The 14,237-nt window shown below is 43.4% G+C and overlaps 2 protein-coding genes across 2 annotated transcripts in view; both read left to right on the forward strand.

Moving 5' to 3' along the window:
- The first annotated feature begins 2,514 nt into the window (after positions 1-2,514).
- On the forward strand, positions 2,515-5,519 carry msantd1 (Myb/SANT-like DNA-binding domain containing 1). The gene is made up of 3 exons (XM_062384325.1): positions 2,515-2,895; positions 2,987-3,280; positions 4,413-5,519. Exons 1-3 carry the CDS (start codon positions 2,645-2,647, stop codon positions 4,696-4,698), a joined length of 831 nt encoding a protein of 276 aa, XP_062240309.1. The 5' UTR covers positions 2,515-2,644; the 3' UTR covers positions 4,699-5,519.
- Positions 5,520-6,928: 1,409 nt separating this feature from the next.
- Positions 6,929-14,237, forward strand: part of rgs12a (regulator of G protein signaling 12a) — a 36,361-nt gene continuing 29,052 nt past the window's right edge. Inside the window, exons 1-3 of the mRNA XM_062384322.1 lie at positions 6,929-7,021; positions 7,959-9,837; positions 11,522-11,608. Of these exons, the coding sequence (XP_062240306.1) occupies positions 8,041-9,837; positions 11,522-11,608 (1,884 nt within the window). The 5' untranslated portion in view covers positions 6,929-7,021; positions 7,959-8,040. The remainder of the gene's footprint in view (positions 7,022-7,958; positions 9,838-11,521; positions 11,609-14,237) is intronic.

A 14,237-nucleotide genomic window follows, 5' to 3' on the forward strand; every position in this document is an offset into this window, starting at 1 on the left:
TGAACCTCAGATTTGCACAGAGAGGACACGGGACAACTTGTAACTACTGTACTTATGTGTTAGACACACACACCAGCCTCAAATGCTCTTATCAAACTACAAAATGCGGCCAATTAGTTGCTTTCTTCATGTTTGGTGTTCGCCTGCATGAGCCGGTGCAAAAGACTTTCTTGTTGGGGAAGCAGCTTTGGACCAAGTGGTCCAGTCAGATTGCATCCGGTCCATCACAGACCGGTTTATGATGAGGTACTATAGACGACGTGGGACTTGGGCCAACATTAAAAGCATTCATACTTTATGATACGTTACGTATGCACTGTACTGTATCTGTTTTATGTGCACAAATTTGCATTAAACGTTTTTCTAAGGTTCCAACGTATCAGAGCCCTACTCTGGTTTTACTCTTTTATTTTTTGTGTAATTGATCATGCAACTTTTATTAAATAAATGTGGCAGAATTGTTACACTTTAAAGTAATTTCTGGCATCAAATTTGGTTTGAATATTTATGGAAAGAAAAAGTAAGATGACCACCGCAGAAACTAATGACAGTACTGTAGGCTATGTACAACAACTTGTATATACAGTAAAGTGGGATTGAAGACTAGCAAAAGTACTGTTTTGTCTAAAGCTAAAGCTGATAAATATATAAATATTATGTAATTTGAACTTAAGTAAATCAAGAAATAATGCATTTGTTAATATATTCTCACATTTGTTCTACTCACATAGGAATAACAACATAGAGGTGGCACTACTACTGTTTAAATGGCTTACTTTACATCTTAATACTGCATAATCCATATTGTTATGATCTTTTAACATTTATTGTTACGTTGGTAAGATTGTATCAATTGTCGATGCTTCCTGAAAGATACACTCTAGTTACCCTTGTAGTTAAAGTTATATTTGAAGGATGCTTTAGATCAGAACTCACATTCTACGTTTTAGAGATGGGTGGCGCATGATCAGTTTATCTGTAGATTAGTCTGGCTCTTGGATTAGCAGTCTGGATTACCATTACCCTAATGAATGAAACAAATTACTGAGGAAAATACAATTATATGGAGCCCAGTAAGAAAACCCAGTCATGAAACTGAAATAGACGAATGTTTACAGGCAGCTGCGGTTATTTAAGTCACTGAAATAGTTTTTTATTTTAGATTTAATTACTTCAAGGCATCTACTCTGTTTTCAAGGCAACAAACACAACCCTGCAGAAATAATGAGTTGAGCATTGAGCTCACACTGAAACAAATAATCACATTTCTGCTCTTTTAGAGGTGCAGGCCTTAAAATGTCGGCTGAAGGCAAATGAGAAAAACCAAAATGCAAAGCCTTTCACGTTAACTCTCATTCACTTTTCCCATTTCTGCACAAACGGAGCTTAACGTTTCTCTTAAGTGACAGATGTGATGGATCGGGTAAAGCTGCCAATTTGTGTTATGTGACACAAACTCACCAGCTGCCTGTCAGGTTACTGAGGAGCAGATGGGGTCGAGGGTCTAATCAGACCAGAACTGAGTTAAGCCACGCTGATGTCAACTTGTGGCACTAATAAAGATGAAGTGAGGATAACCATGATTGTGTTGCTGCATCACTATTCCTGCTCTGCAAAGCTAAATATGGAGAGGCAGAGCAGCAGCTGAGATGCTGCAGAGAAAGGGGGAACAAAGAGGGGAGAGAGAGAGGGAAAGGGAGGAGCAGGCAAGAGGCAAAATGCAAATGTTATGCTAGGTTAAGGTGGCAGAGATGGGGGCAGACGGAGATCTGCGCCTTGCTGAGACTCGAATGGGGGAGGGGTCTCTAACTGGTCAGAGAGACCCTTCCAGCTGGGGTCCATTGTCTACCTCCCACTGCTATGAATAGAAAGCTGATTACAGCAGGCAGCCTATTGTGCTCCACTAGAGGGTCGCCTGTGGTCTGATCACCACATGTTGCCAGTTTGTGTGATAGCTCTCCTTTTATTATTTCCACCTTAAGTGTTTCCCATCTTTCCAGTGAAAGGCTTTTGCTGCTTTTAGGTCCAGACTGCAGCCTGGATGCATTTTTCTGTTCTGCTACATCATTCCAGACAAAGCAACTCTCCCCTCTCCCTGCATCAAAATGACTTGTCTATTATTAAAAGCTTTTAAATGGAGCAGCGTGTTGGCTGACTACCAATTCTGGTGTCTTGTTGCCGAGGAAACGCGTCTCTCTTCTCCTTTTTTCTCTCCTCCTCCCCTCGAGGCTCATGTTTCAAAACTGTCTGGAGTGTGTAGCGCTCACACTGCTGCATTTCAGCTAAAAGCTTTTTGTGCTGCCTGTGGTGCAGAATGGAGGGGAAATGCGAGCAGGCGGGAGTGGTTAGAGCAAGGGGGGGGGGGGGTGAAGGGCCTCCCTCACCGTTGCCAAGGCAACTTGATGTCACGGTGACATCATGCACCACTAAAAGCTTTTAACCGGATTCCTCTCCCGCCTTAGGCCCCATTTTGAGTCCTCTTTCAGCGAGGCTAGGGGGAAGGGCATAGGCGTGTGTGTGTGTGTCTCCATGCATGTCTCACACCTCCCACAGCTCCCAGCAGTAAAAGACTTTCAAATCCAGCCTCTTAAAGATCCACTTTCTGCAACCACAGAGGCCAAGAGAACCATTTCAGAGGGGAAAAATGGCATCAGAGGATTTCAGCTACCTGACACCAGGCCACAATGAGAAACACAGGCGGGCCCCGAACTGGACCGACGGGGAAATGAAAGCCCTCCTCTACGTGTGGGACGAAAACCACAACGAACTGAAAGTGAGCAAGAGGAACGCCAAGGTGTACGAGAAGATGTCGCAGAGGTTTTTCCAGCTGACCGGGGAGCAGCGGTTCAAAGAGGAGATCAAGATGAAAATCACCAACATGTCCTTCCAGTACAGGCAAGTGCACCAGATCGGTGTCCATCCAGAGCAGTGACTCCTCACTCCAGTTGTTGCATGACTATTAACGTCCCTCTTTTGCTCCCAACAGGCGACTGAAATCCACAATTGCAGAAAGCGGGGAGATGCCGGACTGGCCGTACTTTAAAGCCATCGAGAAGATCCTCTCCAAGCCGCTGGACAACGGGCGGATGAGCTCTGTGGAGTTCCAGGCCTCCGCTCCGGGCCCCTCCACTTCCTCCCAGTCCACAGACAACATGGGGGCCCCGTCGGAGGAGGGCCTGATGGGATTCCTGCCAGAGTACACAGGCTCCTCAGATGAGATGGAGATAAAGCAAGAGCTGGAGTCGTTGAGCTCCGACAGTGACAACACACAGGGATCCAGGTAATATGAAATATTAGAATGTACGTGTGTGTTTGCCTATCTATCTATTCATGCATCCATCCATCCAGACTGGGATGTCTAGATGCTGGAATGTGACACGTTTCCAGTCACTAACAGCCATTCACAAACGTATTAATGCTATCTCTATGAAAACTACTAAGCTACTCCATCCACTGAAGAAGGCCATGGAGTGTGGGTGAAAGTGCAGGAGAGTTAGAAGTGGCACTGAAAAAGAATAAAAACAAATTCTGCACGATAAATAGCAGACTGTGGTCCTAAATTTGAAATGGCTGTGGAGAATGGTTTAATAATATTTAGGCTGACTCAGTAAACTGTTTCAGATGGCTTGGATCAAACTTATTCATTTTATCTCTCTTAAGACTATTTTAAAACTAAGAAATCAAACAGCATTTGGGAAACAGGAAATAGGGGAAATAGCAGATTTTGTTTCGGTCTTGTTGATACTGTATTACATCAACAAACAAAATGAGTGCTTCTCTAAGCTCTCTTTCACTGACACTTAATTTAATTACCTTGAATTGAATCTAAAACTTGACTTGCTTGAAGTCAAAAGCGACCTTTTGATCCAAGCTGGGCCTGTTAGCTTTGCAGCTGGAGAATGTTTTCTCCCTAGAACTGGAATTAGGTGCTGCCTCATAAATAACAAGTTTATCAGGATTTTTTTGAATGTAGGTTTAATCCAGGCTAGCCATTGTTATCTTCAGGTGCTCCACGACCAGCTATAGGCAGTTGACTAGCTCGGTATTGAGCCTTAACCTTTGTACAAGGTCAACAGCACATCTTACAGGCTGTCTTCCTTGAAATCATAAACACATATGATATAACAACTTTTGTAATGAGGTTGGAAAACCTTTGTTTAAAATCAAAGGTTATCTGGTCAGATGCTAGTCTTTGAACATGCATTCAAATTCTAGCTTTTGTAAACCAGTATATAAATCAATGCCAATTACATTTTTTGATTCGGTATTCAACATTACTCTAGTTTTATGACTAAGCAGTTGTTGGTGTTCACAAAATGCAGAATGGATGCTGGCGAAAGACTCTTTGATTAAAAATTTTATTTTGAGACAATTTCTCCACCCCCCCCCCCCCTCATCTTTCTTTTCTCCAGCTCCCATCATATTTCAGTGAAGAGGAGGCACGCCAACAAGCCTCTTGCCATGAAGAGGAAGAAGCTGCGGTTAATGCAGGCCATGGTGCAGCAACAGAAGCGGTCGAGCCGAGCCATCGAGGAGACGTGCAGGGAGGTCCGTCGAGCCATGCACCAACAGAACCTCCTCCAGGTGCAGTGTCTGCAGCTGCAGGAGCGTATGATGAACCTCCTGGAGAAGATGATCCCGCCATCCGCTGCCACGTCATGGGGTCAGAGTGGAAAGCAGGACCAAGGGAAGCCATGAAGCATGTAGGTTATGGTTACTGGGTGAGATCCTGCCACGCCAAAAGCCTCTCGGACACGAAAATAAAGCATATTTATTTTTGATTTTGCCTCAACGATGAGCAGAGAGGAACAACAACAGGCACTTGATTTCTGGCGGCCTGCTCAGCCTGAATGTCATCAATGGAAGTCAAGGACACTTGTAGCAGATCTTTCTTGGTAACTTGCACCCTTTAAAACACTGTGGCGACAACAGCAAAGCAGAAACAGACCTATCTGATCACTTCAATTTTTCCTTGCACTGTGCCAAGATAATTGCAAGTTGGGGCAGTTTGATGCCAAAACAGAACAATTTGTTATGAAGCAGAAATTTAGGCAATAATCCCTGTTGTACTGTAGGGGGTTGTCAGCAAATAGCATTGCAATCGAGACAAAGTGCATTAGATGTTAGGGGGCATTTTATAGCTCTTAGATATGTCCTTTTTGTGCTCAATAGATAATAACAATAAGTCTCTTGCAGAAGTGACGTAATTGTGTTTTGATTCTACAGTGGCCGTTGATGTAGTTTCACAGAAAAGACAGGTGCCCTGTAGAGTGGTATCATCAACATACACAAAAAAACTGTTCCAAGGTCAAGAACATTTATATGTGATGAATAAAATAAATCCTTTTCAAATCCAGCAACTTTGGATTACAGTGTGTCATTGTGACCCTACAGACGTTTGGGGTATGTGTGCTTTTAGGATTTGACACATGCAGATGTCATGACAGAGACAGAATAACACGTTTTCTTTTCTCTTCAAATGTTGAGATGACTTGGTCTCGATTTGCATCTCTGCTGAATAAAAACAACTCAAAATCCGGTTATGATTTTATGTGTCTTACTGTCATTTTACCTCAGCATATCTGTTTCTGCAGCAGGATTATTGAACTGCAGAAATACACAGAAGGACGGGAGCGATAGAGCTGAAATGTTCAGGTCTTTGCCTTCCAGCCTATTTTAAGAGGATTTGGAGAAACTAGGGATTAAATTGGTTCCATCGCACACCACACCAACTCCATGGAAGCCACCGCTTCAAGAATGCAACTCAGTTTTTTTTACCACAAAAAATAACCACCAATCTTGCAGCCTGTGATGGGACACTACACTCACATCAGTGACAAGTGAAACAAAGTGCAACCTGTCGTCATTGTATTGCACGAGTTCCATCAATAATCAATAAACCTATTGTCACATGACTTAGTCTCTGTTTGCTGCAAATGTGTTGGCTGCACGCCTGTAATAAAGCCATGTGACTCAGTGTGCAGCCGTTGCAGCCCTTTGACCACAGAGGTAATGTTTACACAGCTTCTTCCAAGGACACAGGAGGAAACACATGTGGAGGTGGAGTGGAGTAAAATCAAAATTATACTGGTAAGATTTTTACATTATTTATTATGTGCATTTTTTAATTATACTTATTGATAGTATATCATACTGGGGATGATTATTATTAATCAGGTGTATTGTGCATTTTTTTTATTCAAAGTGCTTCCATGTGATATTTCAGTCAACTTTATTAGTATAGCACATTTATAAACATATCATAATGATGATAAGATAAAATCTTTAACAAAGATTTGAAGCATGAAATGAGTAAAGTGTAGTTTAAAATCACACGTTTCTATATTTAAGCAAGGATATATAAACAAATAGAAATAATACAAACAATATAATCATAACACATCATATAAACACATTAAATGAGCAGAATGTGTCTCAGGCTTTTAAATATCACTTTAAATAGCAAAAAAAGAAAATAAAAGCCTGCAAACTATCAGACACGCGTCAGCCAATAGCGTCACTCCGCTCGTTTGAATACGGGCGCGGTGATTGGCCAGCGAGCCGCCACGTCACGTCCCGGAGTCGTTACGCTGTCATGGTTACAGTGAAAGACGCTTTGTGGTGTCGGCGGCGGGAGGCGGAGCCACGTGGACGGAACAGCCGCGGAGTGAAACAATACGTTAAAGTGACTATTAGAGAAAAAAGACGCGTAATGCGGGGACATGCTAACGTGAGGACTCTTTCAAACGCGGGATGGAAACGTGGAGGGTTCTTTTAAAGGACGTTTTCGCCTCTGGGGAGGAAAGGTAGTTTGTGAAAGTTAGCGTGCGGTAGTTTGGGACCAAAGTGACGCAGCGTCGTTTTACCGGTCGGACGTTTTTTTTTTTTTACACCTGAGTTTGAAATACAAGCGGCGCCGCCCCCCCCCCTTCCCCCCCACTCGATTCTTCACCTGTTTCCTGTTTGTTTCAAAACAGCAGCAGTTGTGGTGAATGGGAAACTGGAGCGATTTGAAACCGCGGTGAGTCAAAGTGTTGGTGGTGAGAATGGAGGCAGCTGGGACAGGGTCTGTGGGGAGTGGGTTGGGGGGTGGGGGGGGGGGCTGCTGCATGTGACAGATAATCGTTTTATCAGATCGATGCTAATGTTTTATTTAGATTTTAGGTTTAACGATTAGAGGAAACAATTCATTTCCACGAGGTCTGTTATGTTCTTTATATCCACAATATTTACCTTTTTAGAATTCATCCAGAAAGTGCATTGAGATTTGTTTTAGTAATTTTCCATTTCACCAAAATGCTCTAAAACCATATGTGTTATTAGCATTCAAGTATTATGATGTGATCCTTTTAATAGTCCCACAATTTGGGAAGTTTTCGATGTCATAGCAGCAAAGGGGATAGTAAAAATAGAAGCATCAGAAAGAGTAAAAAATAAACATTCAATTTAAACATAAAAGCAAATTATTGCTCAGAAAATGTTTAAAGATTTCATCATTTAATTATTGGAGAGAAACTTGTTTTTGTCAATTGAGTGTTTAAGTTGTTTTTAAGTAATAATGATTTGAAATAAGCAGTTTCCAGCTTTTTTAAGGTGAAGATTTCTTACTTTATGGACCTATTGACAAAATAAGCCAATCATATTTGATTCCAGCAATCTAGGTATTTGGCATTTATAGACCAAATAATTATCAGCACAATTAGCTTAATTAATTTATCTCTATTAACTCAGTGTTTAGAATAATTGAAACCTAAAATATTCAGTTGCAGCCCTGGTTTAATGCAAACTAATGTTTGATCACAACCGGTAACTGATGATAGGTGATGAGCAAGTGAATTATTCCTTCATCTTTGTGATCACTCCTCCAGTCATGTGTTTTGCGCATTCGGTGAACTGAAGCACATTTTATAACTTTGTTTCTCACACTTTGCTGTTGTGTCCACTTTGTGTAACTGTAGGATGTCACCCACACAATAGTGTCGGCAACCTGCAAGTGTTTCGATTCCCACACACTGGACCTCACAGCCCCCTACAACAAAGATGAGGATACAGGGACAGCCTGAGGGTGCAAGGAGGCGTCTGGATTTAAATGCACTGGGGGAGCTCAGGGGAGTGGAGATCATCCGTGGTCGAGCAGGATATGGTTTTACTATTACTGGACAGAGGCCATGTTTGTTGAGTGGCATCCTGGAGGGAAGTCCTGCTGACCTGGTGGGACTCAAACAAGGGGATCGCATCATGGCAATCAACGGAACAGACGTGTCCGCTGCTTTGCATGAGACTGTTGTGCAGCTGATTGGCAGCTGCAAAGGACCGTTGGGGTTGGTGGTGCATGCTGACAGCAGGATAATGGGGAACCCCATCCTTCATGATGAAAAATTCGGGATTGGTAATAAGGGGGGGTTTTACCAGAAGGCTGGTGTTCTTCGCACTATCTCTCACGATTCAAGCAATTCCTCCTTCAACGGGAGTAACGCTGTCACCCCGAAACAGAGGCCCGTGTCTGAGCCCGACATGTCCCAGTGGTCCCAGCAGTGGAGCATGGTAACTGGGCAACCCAAGGAGGAAACGTCCAGCGTGGGGTACTCGGACTCTGTGTTTACAGACCCAGAGGACGCTAGCCCAGACTGGGGTATTTTAAACATGACCTTGGTGGTCGGCTACCTGAGCTCCACAGAGCTGATTTTGAACACTACAGAATCCGAGGAGGACTGTTTAAAGGCCATTCGGGAGCGAATACGACAGTTGGGGACAGAGCAGGATACCCACACTCTGGTGTTGATGAAAATTATGTTTGACTGCATCCGCCTTTGTGACGACACAGGAGCCGTCTTGGCAGCTCTCCCCGCTGAGAACCTCGTCTTAGGGGCTGTGTGTGCTGAAGACCCTCGGTTCTTTTGCCTGGTCACTACAGCACATATAATAGATGGCCATGTACCAGAGGATGGACCTCTTCGGGCCTCCTGCCATGTGTTCTTTATGGACCCAGAGCTGGGAAGCCACGAGGACCACAAAGGGATCGCTGGACGCTTTGGCTTTGAGTGCACTCCAGATCCAGATGCCGTGGGCTGCCTGGAATTCCCTCAGACGCCCCCCGATGTCCTTCACTTTGTCACTGTCCTGTATAGTGACATGGGAGAGCCCGTGGAGAGGCTCAGAGGAAAACTGGACACGGAGGCTCAGCAGCAAGCCAAGGCGAATGGCAGCACTGACAAACAAGGCAGCGCCAGCAGCAATGGGGACAGTGGTATTGGGAATGCGTCCCCGCCTGAGGAGAGAACGGATAGGGATTTCCCTCCTGCAATCCAAAACCACCCTGGGGCCCACCTCCCCAGCTGTCCGTGGGATTATCCTCCGACTGAAGACCTTACCCCAATAAACCTCTCTGAGAATGGACAAAAACTTAATCCAGACAACAGTGCCAGCACACATTCCCTTTCAGAATCTCTACCTGGTCCAGATTCCCTAACTGGCTTTTACGGAGGTCCCCCACCCAGGCTCGAATTCCAGTTCAAGCCCCCGCCACCTCCTCTGCCTTTGGGTAAAAAAAACAACATCTTCGGAGAGTCTTTCAGAGGAAGCCAAAGGTGGTTCACTAAGCAGAAGTGGCCTAAAGCCCCGAACGATGACCCTGAGCCTCCGGTGATGCTCACCACCAACTGTTCCTCGTGCATTAACCTTAGCTCAGGCACGAATAACCTGCCGCCCGCCATGTACCAGATTCCTTCAGACAGATACCAGTCGGCAGAGGTCATGATGCTGCCTCCCAGAGAGGAATGGACCAAGAGGTTTCTGGACCAGAGGGAGAAACAGCGGAAAGATGGTAGCAACAAACATGTGAGTAAGCTTTGTTTATATGCAACATTTAACACTCACAGTTCACTTCTGTGAGCAATGATCTATTTCAGGGATTTCCCAACTTATTTGATTATAACCACGTCTATTGATCTTATTCCGACTAAGACATTATTTCAATATCATATTTACATATGGTGCTAATGGAATATATCATTCAAATTCCCAGTTACAGAGCATAGTCTGATTATGATGAACCACTGATCTCAATCAATTCAATTAAATATCATTAACTAGTGATATAATATAATATAATTTCGACTGCCTGTTAGAGATTTGGTGAAACAGCTTCACACATAAACAAACAAATCCGATCCTCTCACATGGAGTAAAAATACAGATTATTTAAAACTTGTGTATAGTTTGTATTTGCGCATATCCAGATACTACAGGAGTATAAATTCTGAAGAGTCTTGTTTTTGCTCATATACTTGTGTCCTTGTGGATAATTTCTTTGCCATGTGGTGGAGAGAACCTCTTTCGAAGTGACATAAAATAGTTCCATTGTCCTGGAGCATCTGTTTCTGTACTTGGTCCGTGTCGAACACAGGGACACAGGAAGTATTAAATGTTCACGGGGACTTGGGTTTCCAGACGTCGAGGGCCGGGGGTGTTAGCGAGTCTGTTTTCTGTGTCACCTCAAATGAGATACAGTTCTACTATTTCACCAGTCAATTGGTGCTGAGTGTGAATCGAACTCAGAAAGCACCTGTTGTGACTCAATGGTGTCTTTGTCATGCCTGTTTTTCTGTGTGTGTGTTGTGCTTCTCGTTGGCCACAAGATGTCCCTGTGTTCCCATGAAGTCCTGGGTGACATTGATGTGTTTGCAGTATCTCAGAATTAGTTTCTGTCTCTCAGCCACAGAAATGACTCCAGTTAGCTGACATATAGTCACAGATGTTTTGTACAAAGTTAAGTATTTAAGGGAATCTAAGTTATGGTCAGATTGTGTTTGTATTTTAACAACACAAAGAGTAGAAGTAGCCTTTACTGGGGTTTGCCTCCTTCAAAGCAAAGTCTTTTTTTAAGTATTTATACACCAAAGCTGAATTTGTGCCTTCATCCCCGAGCTGTTAAATCAAAAAGAGGACAATCCTGTGCAGGAAGCCGGGGAAATTACAGGGTAGAGCCTGTGTCATGCACTGGTAATTATCTGTAATTCTTCAACTCCTGTTTGAAACTTTGGACACAGCGTCCCTCATCATAAGAATAGGGGTAGCTGGTTAAACTGCATAATCATTCCCACAATGATGGGAAGGCAGATAACCATAGTGCTTCTCTCTGCGTTCCAATGGTAGTTTGTGACAGATGAAGTGCTTCTCTTTTGGTGCTTTGTTACTGGGCCGCACCAGTTCACATTAACATGATGCCACCACTTGCAATTTTGTGTCATCACCCTCATTTTTGTTGAGGCTCAAACAAGGCAATCTGTCAAGTTTAGTACAAACACTAACATTTCCATGCCGTCATACCTACATCAGGATTGGACATAAGTATGTTGACAATAAAGTTGTGTTAAATTAATGACAGCAACTCGGAGCCAGTGCTTATGACTGACTGTTCCAATAAACCTTTTTAGGGGTTTGTATAAGTTTAATATTTGTACAACGATATCAATGTTCATGTGTATTTTTTTGCTCATCCATCTCTCCTTTATTTTGACAGGGCTCCAGGTTCTGGGGGGGTGCTCGTGCCTCAAAGCGCCGCTCTGCTAAACGTCTCAGCCTGGCACGGTCACTGGACGACCTTGAGGTATTCACCAAATTCTTTTTCTTATTGTTAGTTTTCCCGGCATGTGAGTTATTGAGTTGTTTTAAAATAACAAACAGTGGTAGTGTAATATGTGACGTGCTCCACTTTCCCCCTTTTTAGAATTGGCGTTTTTTTTAATCCAAGTTGACGGTCTGACAGTGTTATTGCCATTCTGCTTGGCCCTGTTTGCAGAAAGGTCGGCCAGATTCTCTAATGTGCACATTCAGGTGAACCATTGTGACCGATGCTGCTCCAATTCCAGCTCTTTTTTTTAACCTTTCATTTCCGTTGCCTTGAACTCTGCATTTGCTGCTACACTTGCGCACAGGGGGGACAACACAAAGTGGCCTTTGTGCGGGGGCCTGAGGCACGGCCCTGTTTGTTTGGTCTCGCTAATGAGCACTGCCGTGCGACTGAACATCGCCCTCGCAGGCTCTCGTATAAATGCTGCCGAGGAACTCTGCTTCTCCCGTCGTCCCTGCATGCAAGCATTACTCATACACAGCTGATTCACATTCATAAAAACACACGCACGCTGTTCCTTCATCCCATAATTGCTCTGAACGCACATGTACAGACACTATAACAAACCAAAAAGTGGTGTACTGTGTTGAATATCCAACTATTAGTCACACAGACACACCTGCAGACCACACATAGTAGTCAAAGAGACTCGCCACAGATCTCCTCCTCGGGATTACTCCAACCCACATTATACAGTGCTATTGTTTAAAGAATCTCAGGGTCTGCTCCAGATGTACAGCCACAGGATTAAAGGTGGCTATATAAAGGTACCGCCACAGAGCTCTGGCTTGCATGCAGCAGAACTTCTTTGCCTTCTTCCCTTGTTGATTTAAGGCTCACTCACGTTGCCCTTACAAACGAAGAGGTACCTCTGTTTAAAACAATTTAACCATCACTTCCCACATTTGTGCTTTATGTGTGATAAAGATTTTGAATATACGCCAAAAGCCGGCATGTACTATTGGCTTTAGAATAGTCCCGCTCCCCGTGCTGCTCTGTTTTGTCTGTTCTGTCCTGATCCGTAAACTTCAAGAAATGGTGCACAAATATGGTCAAAATGAACGCTCCTTTTACGTATCTAACGATGAGCATAGATTTGCTTTTACTGTAATCATCACACCGCAGTACATTCAGGTTCTAGGACAAAAGAGATACAAATTGCTTCAGATACTAAAGATACTCCCCCTCAGCCGTCATGATGTTCACATCATAGAAACAATTTGTTGAATTGGAATGTGTTGAGATTTCCACGTGTTTGTGTTGTGTTTGTTTGATGATGTTGTTTATACATTCAGTTGCTATGGTGGTTGGTATCCTAGCAGTTGCTAAGTGTGGTGAATCTATCAAAAGTTTACCAACATCCCTTATAACCTCCGCCGGCCTTGTTATGAGACATTTATTCCTGCTCTCAGTTCAGGGTGTAATCCGTTTCTGTGGTCAATCTCATTTCTATGGAACAAACCGACATTGGCTCGGTGGTGAGCCGGATGCTTTCACACTTGTGGTGTGTTGTGTTGACTTCTCTATCTTTAATTTTTACACCTTGAGTTTGCTTTGTTACGCAATATTTCATCACCTGTAATACCTGGACCTTCCCACCTCGACTATATCAGGACCGGAAGTGAGAAGACAGGCTCCGGCTGGTCTTATGGCTTTTAAAAATCTACTACAATAAGGTTTTGTACCCTCAGTTTTCTGGCTGCATGTTTCCTGCCTTAAAGGGAAGTAGTGCTGGATTTTCGAGGCTCGGTAGAAAACGAAAAATACAAAAAATCAACCCCTAGCATAAAAAAGCATTTTATTATCCCATCAATGTTATTAATTATATCCTAGATATGTCCTTAAAATTATGTAAACTCTTTCTAAATCACTCTACTTCAATGTTTCTATGCTGTTATGTCTTGTACAAGTTTTCAGTCAAGCTTTACCTCCTATAGGAAAGACAAGACAAGCTTCTCACGATGCACCGGACTCATCACACTGCATCTAATCGAGAGCAATATCAAACCTCTGCCGTTTCCCACCACGTTGGCCTATACATTCCAAGAAATGACCCCATGGGGAAGGATTTATGGTCGTCAAAGGCAACTAGATCCTCCTATAGCACTTAGGGTCTCATTTCAAGGGCTTCACCCTGGGGTCACGGTCAGAGATCAGATGAGTAGTTACAAAGCAAACCAAAGCCAATTTATTGGCATTACCAATTGTGTTCTAAATAAGACTTGCATATGGTTTATACAAGGTTTGGTGGTATATCTGAAGCAGCAGATCTGGAGAACCACTCGTCTCTAAATCCATCCATTATCTAAACCACTTATCCCCCCGGGGAATGAGGGGCTTTAGACAATCCCAGCTTACTTTGGGTGAGAGGTGGGGTAGACCCTGTAAAACTGGAAACTATGAAGACCTTGGGCATCATACAGCAGAGTCAGAAAAAAACTCAACTCTCAGAACTCCTCTCGTCTTTTGAAGGTTGCGCTCCTCTTCAGAGAGAACGTTGAAAAGGGAACGATTAACCTTCCAAAGTAAAGTGCTCACCTTGTGTGACAACACGCTTTTATATATTCAGTGATAGCAGCGCAGGAACAAACTTGACAGGTGTAAA

Source organism: Platichthys flesus, chromosome 24 (assembly GCF_949316205.1).
Source record: "Platichthys flesus chromosome 24, fPlaFle2.1, whole genome shotgun sequence".
Lineage (NCBI taxonomy): Eukaryota > Metazoa > Chordata > Actinopteri > Pleuronectiformes > Pleuronectidae > Platichthys > Platichthys flesus.

Bases quoted from the DNA above. Each gene is read 5' to 3' on its own strand.
- msantd1 (XM_062384325.1), top strand. From the start codon at position 2,645: ATGGCATCAGAGGATTTCAGCTACCTGACACCAGGCCACAATGAGAAA. The intron at 2,896-2,986 runs GCAAGTGCACCA...TGCTCCCAACAG, and splicing joins AACATGTCCTTCCAGTACAG to GCGACTGAAATCCACAATTG. The intron at 3,281-4,412 runs GTAATATGAAAT...TCTTTTCTCCAG, and splicing joins GACAACACACAGGGATCCAG to CTCCCATCATATTTCAGTGA.